Source organism: Dicentrarchus labrax, unplaced genomic scaffold (assembly GCF_905237075.1).
Source record: "Dicentrarchus labrax unplaced genomic scaffold, dlabrax2021, whole genome shotgun sequence".
Lineage (NCBI taxonomy): Eukaryota > Metazoa > Chordata > Actinopteri > Moronidae > Dicentrarchus > Dicentrarchus labrax.
In genome coordinates this window covers 5,959,720-5,975,368 of record NW_026136712.1, presented here as the reverse complement: position 1 = coordinate 5,975,368, position 15,649 = coordinate 5,959,720, and the positions used below count along the sequence as shown (strand labels likewise).

Here is a 15,649-nt window from a genome sequence, read left to right as displayed (position 1 = left end):
CAATGGTCTATCAAACTGAGCAGGAGATTGATGACCATCCTTTCTCCCCACCGTTAGGGTTGATCCCTGTTATTGTGATGGATGGAGCAGTCAATACTACTGAAAATACAGTTAATTCAGAAAATAATTCGATAATTTGAAGGAAATATACTGTAATAAACCATTTTTGATTATTTATAGGTCACTTTCCTTGACTTAACTTTACTGAACTAGCTGGGAATGAATAGCCACTAATGTAACTGTACAAAACATGTTGTAAATAAGGCTTATCGCTGTCTGTAAATACAAGTACCAGATATACCTAAACTTAAGTTGACCTAGGAATAAGAAATTATATTAAAAAACTGATAAACATTGAATGTACCATGTTTTCCCAGCAATGAAAGTAAATCAGCTGAAATGATTAATTGATCAATCAGCAAAATATTTACTATTTTAATAATCATGTAATAACCATTTTAGTTTAAGTGTCAGGGGAAAATGTCAAACATAACCTGGTTCCAGCTTTACTGCTTCTTTCGGTCACAGATGAGTCACTGATTATCTTTGAATTATGGACATTGAATATATCAATTCTCAAATAAAAGCTGACATATGATGGCCTAGTCTCACAAAATAAGCACCCGGAATGAAGAAAAAACGGAACTACCTGCACTATTGGTCTTGGGTTAAATTTATTTTATCTTTTTAATGGAAAAACTTTACCCACTTATTTCTGTCATTTCTACTTTACCGTTCCTTCAACTGTTGTTAAGCTGCCGTCAGTGAAACGCAACCCTTTCTGCATATATGTTGAATTAAAAGCCTTTCAGGGAAAGGAAGGGTTATGCCTTTAGAGCTACTAGAGGGCTTTCTAAAAACTCTGAGCACAAAGTGTTGGGTTTCAATAATAGTAACTTAACTACGAACAAAACAACAGCAACGTAGAAGCAATGGAGGTTTATTTGTAACTGAGAACAGAATCTCTGTCACAAAGAGACGCATAGAGCATCAGAGTGGTGAATATGACATGTCTCTGTTGTTGCACTGGTTGAATGAGTGCTGGGGAAATGCACATTATCCTGAATTTATCATGACACCAGGTAAACATGGAGGCAGTTTTGAGTTTGCAGTAACATCGGCAGCCAATTTAAACAGGAGCAGATCAGATGACAGAGAGAGGTCTTACTAAGATTTGATCAAATATACTTATAAAATAGGGTAAAATAAGAATAAAGCCTTAAGCCCATACAGATCTGAAGTAGGGGAAATTAAGGCAATATTTGAGAATGTACAATAAGCAAAGTCATAGAGAGTTAGGTTTTCATCATGACCAAACACACGCTGTGAAATATTTTTGGAGTTGCACTAAATATAAGTGATGAGTTACCACTTATTAGATTTCCTTAGATGTATTGCACAGGATTAAGTCATGTTTTTCATCAAGTAATTTGTATTTTTTGATCTGGTAGATTATTTTACATTTCAAAATGTCACCTTGCTGTCCCTGATGACAGGAGGATGAAAAAGCAGCAACATAAAGAGCGATGAGAGGAGACTTTGATGTGGTTTAAAGAAACAAATCACCCAAAAACAGATTAAAAAAATTGGAGTAAAATTAACTTAAAACGTCACAGATATGCAGTTGAAAAAGAAAGAGAGAGAGCTGGCGCAGTAATGGCGCAGTAATGGCGCAGTAATGGCAGTGTCAGTGTCAGTGGAAAAAGGAGTGTGTAGACGGAGGAGAGGAGATTAAAGGAAAGTGTGATGGAAATGAGTGGCTGCTGTGACAATGGGCTGTCAGCAGCAGTATCGTCAGACTCGCTTAAAAGAGCATAGAACATTAAACAGGAATTTGATACTAGCTGCTGTGCATACACACAATTGAACACACATTTTTGCCCAAAACCAGTCTGAGTTTCTCTAGGGAGTGAAAAAAGCACAAATAGACAGACAGAGGTCTCATTTCTGCCATGGCAGAATTGAAGACTCACACAGCCCTAGAATAATCTCAACCAGTCTTCACTGTTTGCCAGTGACACTGCTTCTTCTCTACTGGAGTTTATTCAGACTTAATGTGTGTGCTTTTAAAAAACACAAAAAAATTAGCAACATTTTATGACTTATTGGCTATTGTTTGAATTGCCTCTCAGGTGCTCAGCCAACACGAGCCTCCATAACAGCTTCTGTGTTACTTGGCATCCATCCTAAATCCATGGAACTCTACTGGAAGCATGAACACTATTCTTCAAAAAGATGTTCCCTCATTTTGTGGTTGATGGAATGATTTACATCATTGTCATCCTCATCAAACCATTCAGTGACCCATTCTTCCCTGTGGATGGGAAAAAAAGAATAAAGGAGGCCACTCGGAACCAATTGCATTTATATTTGATTTGCAGCGGCCCTTCCGTCTAAGGCTGGTTTTATTGGTTGTCAGAAGATACATGGAAACATCTCTGGGCTGTACTAGTATGGGTGGTGGGGGTTGCCGTAACTTGCTTGCAGAGGTGTTGGAGGTGCACACCAAATCTCAACAACGCCTAGACTTGAGCGAAATGAAACTGGTTGAAGTAACTGCTGTCAGAGGTTAGGTAAGGTAGGTTTGAAATAGAAAAAAATAGATAGAAAACTGAAAAACAGCCCTGCATTAAAACAATGAACGGGCCTGCATTGGTGAGGGTCTGTTGCTTCAGGCACAGGTGAGACAATGAAATGCAGTCCAGAAAGTCCAGTTTGAGTGACCGATCCCTGAATTTAAAGGTTTATCAAAAGAAAACACTGCACAATGATAATACTCTGAGACAGGATTTTACAACTCGTGAAAGGTCTCATTGCGGCAGTTATTTTGTCTTGTCTATGCGATTGCAAGGTAAACAGCAGAAATACCCTGTTCATGTTACAAAGTAATCTACCTGGTATTTGATAGGGCAATGCAGATTTTGCTAGATGACATTGTGTTGTGGCAAAAGTTGAGCAAGGTTCAACTTTGCTAGAAGACTCCTCGTTTCTTTGATGGAGCCACTTGGGCCCCCACTGCGTCGCCAGACTGCCCTTATTCAAATAAATGAGAGAGCTGTTTTTGTCACATAAGGCTAAAATTGGTCTGACTGTGGTTCTACTGCCACGCTAGCAGCTCTGTGAATGACACTATCTAAATGCTAAAGTCAAAATATATAGATGTTTACCATGTTCACTATCTTAGTATGTAAAGCATGTTGAGTTTTCCTGATATTTGGTCCTAACCAAATTTTACTGGACAAATTAAGATTCAGACCTGATGAAAATAAAATTTAAGTAAATACAATTCATCCTGACTGGAACATGAGTGTCTGTACCAAATTTCATGGCAATCTTTCCAGTCACTGTTGAAATATATTTTTGTCAGGACCAAAGTGGTGCACCGTCAGACAAACCAGCATTGGCATCCCTAGAGCCACATCGCTTGCGGGGCTAATAAAAGTATAAGTCACTTCGGATAAAACCATATGCCAAATGATTTTAATGTAATGGGAAAGCATAGAATTCTGTGTAGACTTCTTCCTTCAACCATTCACTCACAATGGACAGAAACACAAATAAAATATACAAAGAAAGGATTCTGGTGTTGTTGGACATTGACAACACTCTGAAGTCACATCAATGTCACATCAAATGTAAGTTTTGAGTTCTTCGCTGTGGAACCACGGCACTGCGCTCTGCTCCCATGCAGATTGCATGCCGCGTGCAGAATATTAAAACAATCCATGAGATATTCATTTAACGGCCATGAGATGCCGCAAGTACACTAAAATATGAGTCTCATAAGTAAAACCTGACAGGTGTGTGGGCGTTAAGTGCTCCCCTACTAACCCTGGTCTCTGTTTTGGAACAAAAACTTCCAGCTCAGTGGACTTGCAAAACACTCCCAAACCCCCAACTCACATTTCCAGCTGTGTAGCAGTGCCTCAGGTGAGCAGCTGTTGTCAGAAAACCCTTATTCTTGCTCCAAGAGAGCAGATTATACAAATATTTTTCTTACTGATGTATTAACTCCCCCACAGGTCCAACAGAGAGTAGCATCAGTGATTTTTTTGGGGGAAATTAGGTGGACAATCTCAGTAATATAAAGTAGGTGATACCATCTCCTTACCAAATCATTTAATGCATCTGTGTTTCGAACTTGAAGACAAGGGGGAAAAAAGGGAAAATTGGTTGTTGTGGTCTTTTGTCTTAAATCTTAATCTTAAATTTGATTTGAAAAGATTTGAAAAAAAACGTATAGTCTGCCCATAACCCTGCAATAGCTGTGCCAAACCCTAAAGGTCTCTCAGCTAATGTTTTATTCAAAATAAGTTTATGGTTTTCAGCACAGATAGTTTCTACGGCCCCATGGCATTTCAGACAGTTCCAGAGGATTGAGATGAATACTAAAGGGGACCAGCAATGTAACAGAAGGGTGCTTTTGCCCATGATAGTGCCTACAGTATGTCCGCCTGTAATGGGCCAATTGGGATTTGATTAGTATCGTTGTAAATTGTTGTCAGAGGTAATGACAGGTGTTAGATTATGATAAAGTGGTCTCTGGACCCAGGGTGTCTGCAGCTGCAGGGACATCAGGATACCAATCTCTCACTCTATTTGTGTGCTCTTTCTATTTCTTTCTTCTCTTTTTTGCATCTTCTTACTTCTCTCCTTCTCTCTTTACCTTATCTTTGTCAATCTCTCTTGGTGTAAGGTAGTATAGCTTGATGTAGGCTATTAATATTTCAGGGAAAAAGAGAGAAACAGACAGAGAGAGGATACACAGGAATGGAGAGAAGGGGTTGACGGAGATCAGTCGTTCTTGCGTACAACAGAACAGATAGCTAATTACCAGAGTTGTGGACGCATGATCAAAGTCACAAATCTAATGACATTTGACTCAACGTGACAAAATCTTTGCAGATTGATAAAGTAAATCTTCACTTGGACTTCAGCCTTTTGACTTGAAAATACTTGATAACCTCCCCTAATGCAGAAGATTAAAAAGTATGTTATTTAAAAAGTGTACCACAGATCAGTTCATTACCCTTCCTTTCCTGGATCTACTTACATTAACAGACACATTTCTGCTAATTACTGTTATATATATATATATAATATAATATACAGTACATATTAATACATACTATGAAGCCATAGAAGTGCCACTTTTTATTTCTTGCTTATGACACTGATTCAATTTCCGAATGAAAAGATGAATAGTTTAAGCAAAAGTAAGTCACTTTTTAAATCTTCATACAGTCAGCAGTTACTGCCGACTCACTTGTTTCTAATGTAAACATGGCGGTAGACCTGCTGCTAAGGTAGGCAGTGGCAAAGAGTCATTTATGTTGAAGATTCTCGCCAAGTTGATGAGGTCAGCACAATGACGGGAAAAAGAAACCGCTGTAAATCAAGCTCACTCATTGACACATACCTTATTGATTTAATTGGTACAAAAACCAAAGTGTAAAAACCACACATTGCAGTTTTCCAGGGCGTTATGTGCAGGATTATTCCTTGGCCGAGTCCCGGGCTTTTCCTGACTTTGTAAAGCAGCTGAACTTGCGAAATCATGCGAAATTCCATCTCGCCACGCTTTAAGCTACGTGCTTGCGTCAGTCAGCGTAAACCAGCTACCTTGGAGAAGCTACTGGCAGCTACAGCATGAGCTATGGGCGTGGTTTAATGCTAGGTATGTGTGACAACATGTGCAAGAAGTGGCTTTTTGCTTGAAAACAATGCATAGAGGTTAGGGTAAATGCTGCTTACATCCATTATATCAGAACTGAAAGAGGAACAAAGAACAGCACTGGCTGTGGCTGGTGAAGTTGCAACACGCAGTAATAGCAACAGAAACACAAGGAGAAACATCTGTGGTTACCACTAGTCGGGCAAAAACACGGGTCTGAAGGTAGCTCCAGAGGTGGCCATGGTCTTATGTAAAAGGGTTCGTCCTCTCTGACCCTCTCACAGTAGGTCATTTAGGCTTAGCTCTACAGCTGTGTGTTAGTGGTAAAATGTGACAACAGTGTTTCCATGCTGACAACAGTGTTAACAAGTTACTATTAGAACTACAAAGCTGTTAGGTCAGAAAACTATTAGTTTAAGGAAGGAAGTAGCTTCAATGATTTGGGATTTGATTTGTGGGGAGAGCAAATTGATGCTTGCTCTTACTATGCATAAAGAACAAAAACAGGAAATTAGCATGTTTTAGCATTGTAATAACTTAGCTGTGAAGGACATGACAGGACGCGACCGCTCGTCAGCGTGTGAAGTAGCCGTAACATTTGGTGTCGCCTTTTTGGTATGAAATGCAAAATAGCCTTCAGATCTGACACACACACACACACACACACACACACACACACACACACACACACACACACACACACACACACACACAAATACACTCATAGATACAGCATGCACCGTGACCTTTTCACTTTCAATTTGAATGGTGTTTACTTTAAGTATGCATGACAGGCATTTGGAATGAGACAAATGGGACATCAGAGGAGAGGGATGCTGCTCAGGGTGTACAGAGGCAGGCTTAGTGGTCACCCTCCCTCTAGCTCTCCTGTTGTAGTACTCCATATAGTCGCAGCTCTAGAGGTAGAACCTTTCAGTATTTACTCTCAGCCATGGATCAGTAGTTGAACAAATATGTTTCATTCTACTGTCTACGTTCCACAAGGGCTGCCTCTGCAGGTATGGTTAGGTAGATGAAACCTCAGTAGCAGGTTTCATCTGAGAGAAGAAGAAACAGGATTATTGAAGATGAGGCTGCATAAGAGAATACATTACTCGGAGTGGAGATCCCCCATGGATTGTTCCTGTAAGTAGATCACAGTCTGAAAGAACGGTCCAAAGCCCTTATGTGCTATATGAAGTAAATCACAGGTCATTCCAGGCCCATGCTGTTTTTTTTTTCTTTTTGCCTTTTACTCTTTATTAAAATGTTGATTTTCCTATGTGCTTCAAAGAAGTCAAAGGACCGATCATAAAGATCAGTCGTCTGTGTCTTTCTATCTGCAGAGGGTTTGGCCGTGGGGGTTGGATTCGGAGCTATTGGAAAGACTTCATCTGCTACTTTTGAAAGCGCCAGGTAAGATCTGTATCAATACACTGGCAATTCAAGTATCTTTAGTTCCTGTTGTTTTCAGTGTCAGTGTCAGGGCACATGCTATTGAATATGGAAACCTGCAGACATTCTGTACACCAACACAGCTGGACACCAAATTCTGAATCCCACCAGGATGATGTGTTTAGAGGCGTTGTGACTGGTTTTCCAGACATGTAACATTTGTTAGTCACACGATTAAAAATAGTATTTTTGTCAGTATAAGCCTTGAGATAGTTAAGCATAGGTTAACGTTAATATGGTTGGGTTAGTTTAAAGGTTTGGTGTGTTTAAGGTCATGGTTACAACATGGTGCTGTTGCTGTGTGCTGCTGACATCTAGTGGTTCCATTACAACACTGCATAGAGCAGTGGCAGTCGTTAGGCAGTAGGTATCTGTGGAACTCTCCCATTTTATTAATCTGATAACACACCTTGTGATTCACAGTATCATTTTGTTGTATACACCAGGTACTAATAAAGTATTTCCCAGTTCCTATTGGGACTTGAATGTGGGTAAAGTGTAAGAAAATTGAGGAATACAGGAGCATCAATTGGGCATTTTAGTAGAAAGGTTTAAAATATGTAGTGAATTCTACAAATGACAGCAAAACTGAGGTAGGTCATTTTCATACAAATAACTTTTTGTCATATTTGCTGAAACTCTCACTATATCCTGACAATAGTACACAAGACAGATAATCTGTGAAAAAATCAGCTTCCTCTGGCTCCTCCTGTGTTCCTCATGGCATTTGTAAGAATCCAGCGGGCCCAACAATCAGCTACCTTTCTTGGCTCTGATTGGTTGTTTTCGCTGAGGCCCAGTGGATTCTTGCCAATGCCCCCAGGAGCAGGAGTAGGATCACAGATTGAGGTGTATCAATGTCCTGGACACCAAACGCTCTCTGATATACTATAGTCCCTGCTGAGGTAGGATGTTAATATTTATAATAGAGTTATGGCCTGACGGTTTTTGTTTGTTTTGTTTTTTGTCCACTCAGAAATTTGGCCATCGGTATTGGCATCCAGAATTTCCCAGAAGGCTTGGCAGTGAGCCTGCCGCTCCGGGGTTCAGGGGTCTCAACATGGACAGCCTTCTGGTGAGGAAAACGTGTGTGTGTGTGTGTGTGTGTGTGTGTGTGTGTGTGTGTGTGTGTGTGTGTGTGTGTGTGTGTGTGTGTGTGTGTGTGTGTGTGTGTGTGTGTGTACACGCTGTAACTGGACTGTGACTGTCTTCCACAGGTATGGCCAGCTGAGCGGGATGGTAGAGCCTATTGCTGGGCTGCTGGGCGCCGCCGCCGTTGTCTTGGCAGAACCTTTGTTGCCATATGCGTTGGCGTTTGCTGCCGGGGCCATGGTTTACGTGGTGGTGGATGACATCATACCTGAGGCTCAAATCAGGTGAGGAGGAAAAGGAGGAAGTAGATTTAGGCAGGGGGTTAAAGAGTGAAACTAATAAGGAGCCTCTCTGATCTCCCACTCCTTCTCTCCAACTTGCTGTCCGCAGTGGAAACGGGAAGCTGGCATCCTGGACCTCCATCTTGGGCTTCGTAGTGATGATGTCATTAGATGTGGGGCTGGGCTGAGGTCGCCATGTCAACGGAACCATTGGCCATGATGTCATCGCAGTGCTGCTGACCTCAGTTTTTTAAAAAGGGGACCAAATGAAGTGTTTTATTCTGAAACACTGTTTATCCATTTTGTTTGAATTGTTGCTACTTGAAATTCCGAATTCATAACAGAAACTATTTTGTAAAACATGTTGAGAGGAGGCTGGACTTGAGAAGTTTGTCTTTTATTTTCACACTAGCGGTTATCTTCTAAGAGCAGCTGTCACTTTTTCTAAAATGGCAGATATTTAATTTAGGAATGGATTTATGAATATTTAAGGATTTTTTTCCAGATTCCAGAGCTTGTGAATGTTTTGCTGGGAGGGTGTATTTTATTTTTTGATTTCTTCTTTTTTCAGAATCATTGTTTTAAAACAAAAATGGTCAGTTATGAAAGTTAATTGAATGTTACTTTTTAGTTTACGTCTTCCAGTTTTTGTATTTCCTCATGACGGTAATACTTGAAGTCTGGTGTTGGATTTGGTGATTTATGGGACCGCCGGTGAATGATTAGATTTAGCTTACAGCAGTCTGTCTCATGCTGTATCATTATCACAGAAAAACAGCAAGGTACAATGTACTGAAAGATGAAATTCCAAATGTATCTACTCAGTGTAACTTTAATGAGGATCCAACAATTCAGATGTCATATTTCAACATATTTGACTTTGTCCTCTTCTATAACGAACTTGAAACAAAAGTCTCCTTTTCAACCAAATGTAGTGCCTTCTTCTCTTCAGGGCACGGTCTCCTGCCATCTACAGGTCAGTCTGAAGAATCACATGCTGCGGTCCATATCTAATTACTTAAATGCTTAAGTTAATGCTGAATATTGTGAAGTATTTATATAATTAAACAACCAAGTGATTCTAAGTTTGCTTCACCTTGTGGTTTCTAATCTTCATCATCCATCTGCCTTTTATAGAGACTAATGCTCTGAAGTGACATTCATATTCAATATTTACTTGTTGTTACAGATGTCAGCGTGCGAGCTAGCAGATCCTGCAAAACCTAAACAGAAGCCCCTGAGATTTTATCTTTAAATAATTTTCTTTTTGTCTCTGATTGGTACATGTAGCTCGGACTCATGTATATATATATAAAACCTCTTAAACTTGTCAATGACTTCTTGGTACAAAGAAAGTTTTGTATGTGAGCTTTTTCACAGGAGCAAACAGCTCTTCTAAAATAAGAAACTAACTTGTGATGAACATGTGACAAACAGTATAACAGCTTCCTTCACAGGTCTTCTTCCAGTAGCTGCAGGGTAAACACTAATAATAAAACAAGCACATACCACTGATCCACACATTTAATTCTCTGATATAATAATCAGTCTTAACAGAGCATGTGAACACACAGAAGTAATAAAACAAAAAGGATGAATGTAGACCATAGTCTACAAATAAAACAAAAGCTTTAGCTCAAATAAAAATGACTGTATAATGTGCCTCGGGCTCACGCAGCTACAGAACAGTGACTGGGACTGGCTTGTGTTGCAGGAAGTTGATTAGACTTGTTGGCATTTCCAGCTGGTCGATACAGTGGATCTTGTTGATCTTTTTGAGGTATCTTCGGACAGCGAGTCGGCACTGTGAAGTCAAGGCCTTTGGATTTCCTGGAGACGAGAGGAAGAAAAAAAGTTAAACCCACTCTTATTTCATTTCAGTGCACAAGATCTGTCTGAGGCCACAGGGATATTTTTAGTGGCTGTCTGAGATGTTTCATCTTCCCATTTAAGTGCTGCAGAAATAACATGGCCTTGCTGAACAGGGGTCCTTTAACACGTGTAGTTGCTCATCTGCTTTTTTAACTTCAACCCTATTGCCATGCTTCAACTCAATGGGCTTTGATAACAATTCGAGTAAACAGCAGCAAAGATCTGAAAATGTATTAATGAGACCTTGTCGGGAACATTTAATATTCACGCTCGCACACAAACTTACACTAATGGGAAAATCCAATCCTGCATGCTAAAGAGGATTGTCTGCAGGATTAATGAGGAAGAAGTAGCCCTTGTACTTCCTCAGTGGCTATCAGTGTCTGAACAGTGTGACTTGCAGCCGTAACTAGATGATCAATTACAGACACCATGAAGCTACCATGGTGTCCTAGCTGTGATTGTAGGGGAAATAGTTTCCCCTGAGAGAAGACCCTAATTCACTGGGTCTTAAACTATGGTACGTGTACCACTGGTGGGACACAAGCTCCCTCTAGTGGTACGCAGATGAATCTCTGAAACATTTTAATAATGAAATAAATTTAAACTATAAGATCGTTGCAATGTCATTTAAAATAAGTTTTGCATTTACACAATGTGTAAAGTGTTCGAGATGCTTTAATGTAAACCCAAGCATCATTATTCATTTATTATTAGAAACATTATTCTCCACATATGCAGAACTGTATCTTGCCTGGAGACAAACTTTATGATCTGCTGTGCACCGACTGAAACACTGTCTAGGATTGAACTAGCAGTTCATCTCATTGCAAGTCTGCCACTTGGAAACGTTTTCTACTTCCCTATAATAATTAGTACTAAATGACACTGTCCTTTCTGGGAAACTTACCAGGAACTGATTCAGGAATTATTCAGAAATTACAGACACACAAAATAAAGTGGTACCAAGTATGCAATGGTCTTCCATTTTGAAAAAAGCACCATCCAGTGAGTTTAAAGAGCTGACCTGTAAACTGCCATTATGTGACTCAGTACCTCTTTCCTCCAGAAGCAGCTCCACGGCCTCGTTCTGCTTGGTGGACTTCTCGATGATCAGCGTAGGGAGGTAGACGTTTGCACCGAAGTCGATCAGAAGCTGGATGTACTCCACGCCACAGCCGTGCCTGAGGCACATCTCCAGCACAGTTTTGGGCTGCTTGATAGAACTCAGCAGCTTTGCATCTGTGCAGTTGTAGTCTGGGTCTGCCCCGTAGAGGAGCAGCAGTTTGAAACACTCCATGTGTCCGTAAACAGCAGCCAGGTACAGCGGCCCGCTGGACACCCTTGCACTGGAAGTCCAGAGCAAGACTTTGGAGCGGGAGTTGACCTCTGCGCCGTGTTTAAGCAGTTCCAGTAATATCTCTGCATTACCCTCCCGCGCCGCAGTGAGGACAGGGGAGCAGTTGTTGGATGAGCTCCCGTTGGGGTTGGCGCCAGCTCTGAGGAGCGCTAAGACACAGTCCAGGTATTTCCCACGAACGGCTGCAAAGAGAGGCGTCTGAGCCTTGACATCCGCACAGTCTACCTGGGCGCCGTGGGCTAGCAGAACCTGCAGACAGCCCAGGTGGCCTTTAGACACGGCGGCATGCAGAGGCGTGCCTGCAATGCCCCAGCCTCCTCTGCAGTTGATGACTTTCTTATAGATTTCTTGGCAGAGCATCTCATCAAGGAGTCTGTCATTGTTTTGTAACACGGCTTGTCTGAGCTGGGAAATTTCACAACTACTTTGTTCTTCTTCAGAGGTCCGTAGTTGGAGCATAGAACCTGCTGGAAAACAGAAACACAGGCCAAATGAACGAGGCACCAAATATTTGACAAATGCTTACTTTAACATATGTGCAGTAACTGATATTTTGCACAGAAAACAGGAAGTTGCTAGAACCATTCTCTGCAAACCCAGATAATAAAGACGTTTCTATGTAAGACCAGCTGTAACATCCATCTATGGTCATCGGCCTCAGCTTGTAGGCGTTACTCTGAACAGCAAGGATGCTCTCTATATGCATAGATAAGAAACCACCATCATCTCAACAGAAGCCTACCACACCAAACTCCCTTCAAAATGTATCACAATTTTATCTTTAATGGATTGCTGACTAAAATAAGCACGAGTCGGGGCCCAACCTAGTCTCGATTATGAATAATAAAGGTATTCCGTAAAATTCGGCACACAAATAATGTATAAAACATTACCTTATTAAGTAGAATACCAGTTTAGAAAATGTAGCGTTATGTCTCCTAACACGGTGTTGTTCTGAAATAAGAAGAGGGCAATACAGAGTATGTCACTGGGACTTGGTGTAACGTTATTAAATGAACACTGTGAGTGCAGCAGCACACAGTAACGTATCAGAGCCGAGCAGAAGAATGTGGCTAATACTGAGCTAACGTTAACACAACAGCGATATATCCTGTTAGATAAAGCGCTGCAAATCTCGCGTTTCCCTGTTTTTAAATGAGTTGTGGCAACGTAAAGAAGCTAAACAGCTGTGTTTTCTTGGTTTTATTATTAGCCTACCTAAGATATGTCACCATCAGCTGCCTTCTTCATCTTCCTGGTTGTTCCTCTTCCTCGTCGTGTTGGTGTTATGGCTCACATTCAGTTTAATGTCGCACTGCCGCCATCTAACGTTAGTGTTTGTAAGTGCTATAACAGCAGGGAGCGTTGTACTTTCACTTTTTCACTATCACTTTTACTTTATATTAACAGTTCAATAGTAAACAAATAATAAAAATAAATTAACCACTAAATAAACATCAGGGGAAACATCTGAATAAATTGTATAAAATATTTATATGAGCCACACATTTTTGTGAGATAATTTTAGGAAATATTAAACTTATCATTATGATATGTTGTCACATAATTATAGAGTATAGTTGTAGTTGATTTAATTATACAGTCTGTTTTAATTTAATAATGGCATACTTTCCAATTTTAACTTTAATGAGCACATATAATTAATTGAAAGGAAATATATAAACTTGACATAAGGGAGCATATATATAAAGTCTAATTAAACGCTGTTCTTAGGAAGGTAAGAATGATGAAGCCACATATCATAACAATATGCTGACTTTTAATATTTATATTTTATATTTAAGATTATTTCATTTATTGTTTTAGTTAAATGGGTAATTTCATTCATTCCATTCTTTTTCTTCTATTTCATAGTTTCTTACTACTTTTAATATTTATTTGATATTGAACACTTTTGGGGGCTGCTCTGTGGATTAGATTGCATTTAATTTTTAGGTGTCACACTGCTTATGTGGCTTTAAAAAAGAACTGTTTTAAATTTATGTGAGTTCGAAAAAGAAACTATAAATGGTAAAGTAGGAATGATTTGTGAGATGGATTTGTGACACAACAGTAAATGCAATAACAAAAGTTATTCCAATTATTAATTCATCATTTAATGACAATTAGAAATGGAAAAAGAATTTCAAACTGACTCATTTAATAATCATTTTGTTGCCTTCTTTAAATTGATTTGAGGCAAACTCCATACAGATCTCAGCATTAGCAGCAGATGTGATGTATTGTGACTAGAGTTGCATTGAAATGCTTAAACCATGTACTGTCAACAACAGATCATACAGTCAGGCAGCTTTTACAGAGTTCTAGTTTACATTTAATAACTTTGGGGATCCCTATACTTTTTCTAGCATGTTAGCATGACATTAGCATTTAGCACAAAGAACCTCTATGCTTAAAGGTCCAATGTGTAACCTTTAGGAGGATCTACTGGCAGAAATTGAATATAATATTCATAGGTGTGTTTTCATTAGAGTATAATAAGCTGAATATCGTCGCCCCCCCACGTGGCCCCATTGTTGAAAAACGCATGCTAAAGTGCCCTCCTGGTTGGCAAAATACACTAAATTACCCTCTTGGGTGGAAAAAACACTCAACTGCCCTCTTCTAAGTTCTATTATTAGGTAGATGCCTATTGCATGTTTAAGGAGCTACCTCACTACGTCTTGTGGGAATATTTTCAAAGCTAGCAAGTAAAGTTAAAAGTTGGGTTAGCATTGCATAACAGGGTTTCCACCAGGTTTAAGTTGACTCCCCGCCGGGCTAAGCATCTGGGATCATTTTTAAAAATGCTTTCTTGAAAATGCCTTTTAAACTTCAGCTTGCAAGTTAGGACAGAAAGTCTTGTTAGTAGGCTAATGCTATTGAGTAGGCTATTTATGTTGGGCCCTTTGTTGATCTATATTGAGCCAGAATGATATCTCACAGAAGCAGTTTGGATTATCTGGTGCTTATATGGTGTTAAAATGCACTAGAATACAGGAAATGGCATCTACTTAATTGGAAATGTTCTGGGGGAAGACCCCCAGACCCCCTAGGGATTTATGTCCTTCATACATCCATGTCCCTGTGTGTTCTTCACAGTCCAACGTTTACATCCACACAGTTCTTGTGGATGCTGATCCTAACAGCAAACTAAACTGAGTAGTCTGTCTAGTTAGTCTGTTTTAAGGATATATAATGTGCCATTTGTATAACATATAAAACGTGCCTACAGTGCCCTCTACAGTGGTGTAGTCCTTTTTTTCCTTCCCCCTGCCCTTCAAAAGGTCTGTGCACACCACTGCTTGTTATTAGATGTTCACATGTTTTGTATGAACAGATTTGATCTGCAAAATAACTAAAAAGTTATTAGAACATTTTCCTCTGAAATGCAGTGTAGTGGATGTTTAATATAGCATACAATTATACTAATATACTACTAAGCACAGTACTAGAGAATAAAAGTTTGATACTTTCACTGCTGGAATTGGCAGAAACCATTGTATGAGACCAGTACAGCTCCCTCCTGTTGAATCTGCTGCTCCTGCGAGGAGAACAGTTCTATCTCACAAAGAGAAATACAATCGTCTCCATAGCAATGGACTGAAAATTCTCAGCTTTAGTCGCCTTATCACTGCCCTCTGCTTTATCTGTTCCTCTCCAGGCAACCCAGATGGCATCCTTTCTTTTAAAAACTAGGTCTGTTTCTTTTGCATGTGCGTCACAGAGCCTTTGTTTGGTTAGTGATGAGGTCCTGGTGTTAGTGCTTGGACAACAGGCCGTGGGCACAATGCAGCAGAAAGAACTTTGAAACACCTTCTTACTTTGCTTCCTACTTGGCAACCAAGCAAAACTGATCCCTCTGAATTCCTAAAATGTAAACTAAACACATAAAATGCAACAAATTGTTGCCAA

At 39.8% G+C, this 15,649-nt stretch overlaps 2 protein-coding genes across 8 annotated transcripts in view; one reads left to right on the top strand and one right to left on the bottom strand.

The window, feature by feature from the left end:
* Positions 1-9,587, top strand: part of LOC127373479 (zinc transporter ZIP11) — a 120,061-nt gene extending 110,474 nt beyond the window's left edge. For all 4 annotated transcript variants that reach the window (XM_051417994.1, XM_051417991.1, XM_051417992.1 and 1 more), the window contains exons 7-10: positions 7,021-7,090; positions 8,106-8,204; positions 8,347-8,505; positions 8,612-9,587. In XM_051417994.1, the coding sequence (XP_051273954.1) occupies positions 7,021-7,090; positions 8,106-8,204; positions 8,347-8,505; positions 8,612-8,690 (407 nt within the window). In that variant the 3' untranslated portion in view covers positions 8,691-9,587. The remainder of the gene's footprint in view (positions 1-7,020; positions 7,091-8,105; positions 8,205-8,346; positions 8,506-8,611) is intronic.
* Positions 9,588-10,008: 421 nt separating this feature from the next.
* On the bottom strand, positions 10,009-13,043 carry LOC127373481 (ankyrin repeat and SOCS box protein 12). 4 transcript variants are annotated; one of them, XM_051417997.1, is made up of 4 exons: positions 12,953-12,998; positions 12,628-12,688; positions 11,431-12,201; positions 10,009-10,332 (listed from the first exon to the last, which is right to left on the bottom strand). In XM_051417997.1, exons 3-4 carry the CDS (start codon positions 12,191-12,193, stop codon positions 10,181-10,183), a joined length of 915 nt encoding a protein of 304 aa, XP_051273957.1. In that variant the 5' UTR covers positions 12,194-12,201; positions 12,628-12,688; positions 12,953-12,998; the 3' UTR covers positions 10,009-10,180. The 4 variants fall into 4 exon arrangements, with proteins under 4 accessions (XP_051273957.1, XP_051273961.1, XP_051273958.1 ...); XM_051418001.1 differs by having other exon boundaries at positions 11,431-12,198; positions 12,953-12,968; XM_051417998.1 differs by lacking the exon at positions 12,628-12,688 and having other exon boundaries at positions 12,953-13,043.
* Positions 13,044-15,649: the final 2,606 nt, after the last annotated feature.

What these genes read in the sequence shown, in the direction of transcription:
- LOC127373481 (XM_051417998.1), bottom strand. Translation starts at nt 12,193, where the DNA reads ATGCTCCAACTACGGACCTCTGAAGAAGAACAAAGTAGTTGTGAAATT. An exon ending in GCTGCTTCTGGAGGAAAGAG is followed by an intron (nt 10,333 to 11,430) that starts GTACTGAGTCAC and finishes TCTCGTCTCCAG; the next exon opens with GAAATCCAAAGGCCTTGACT.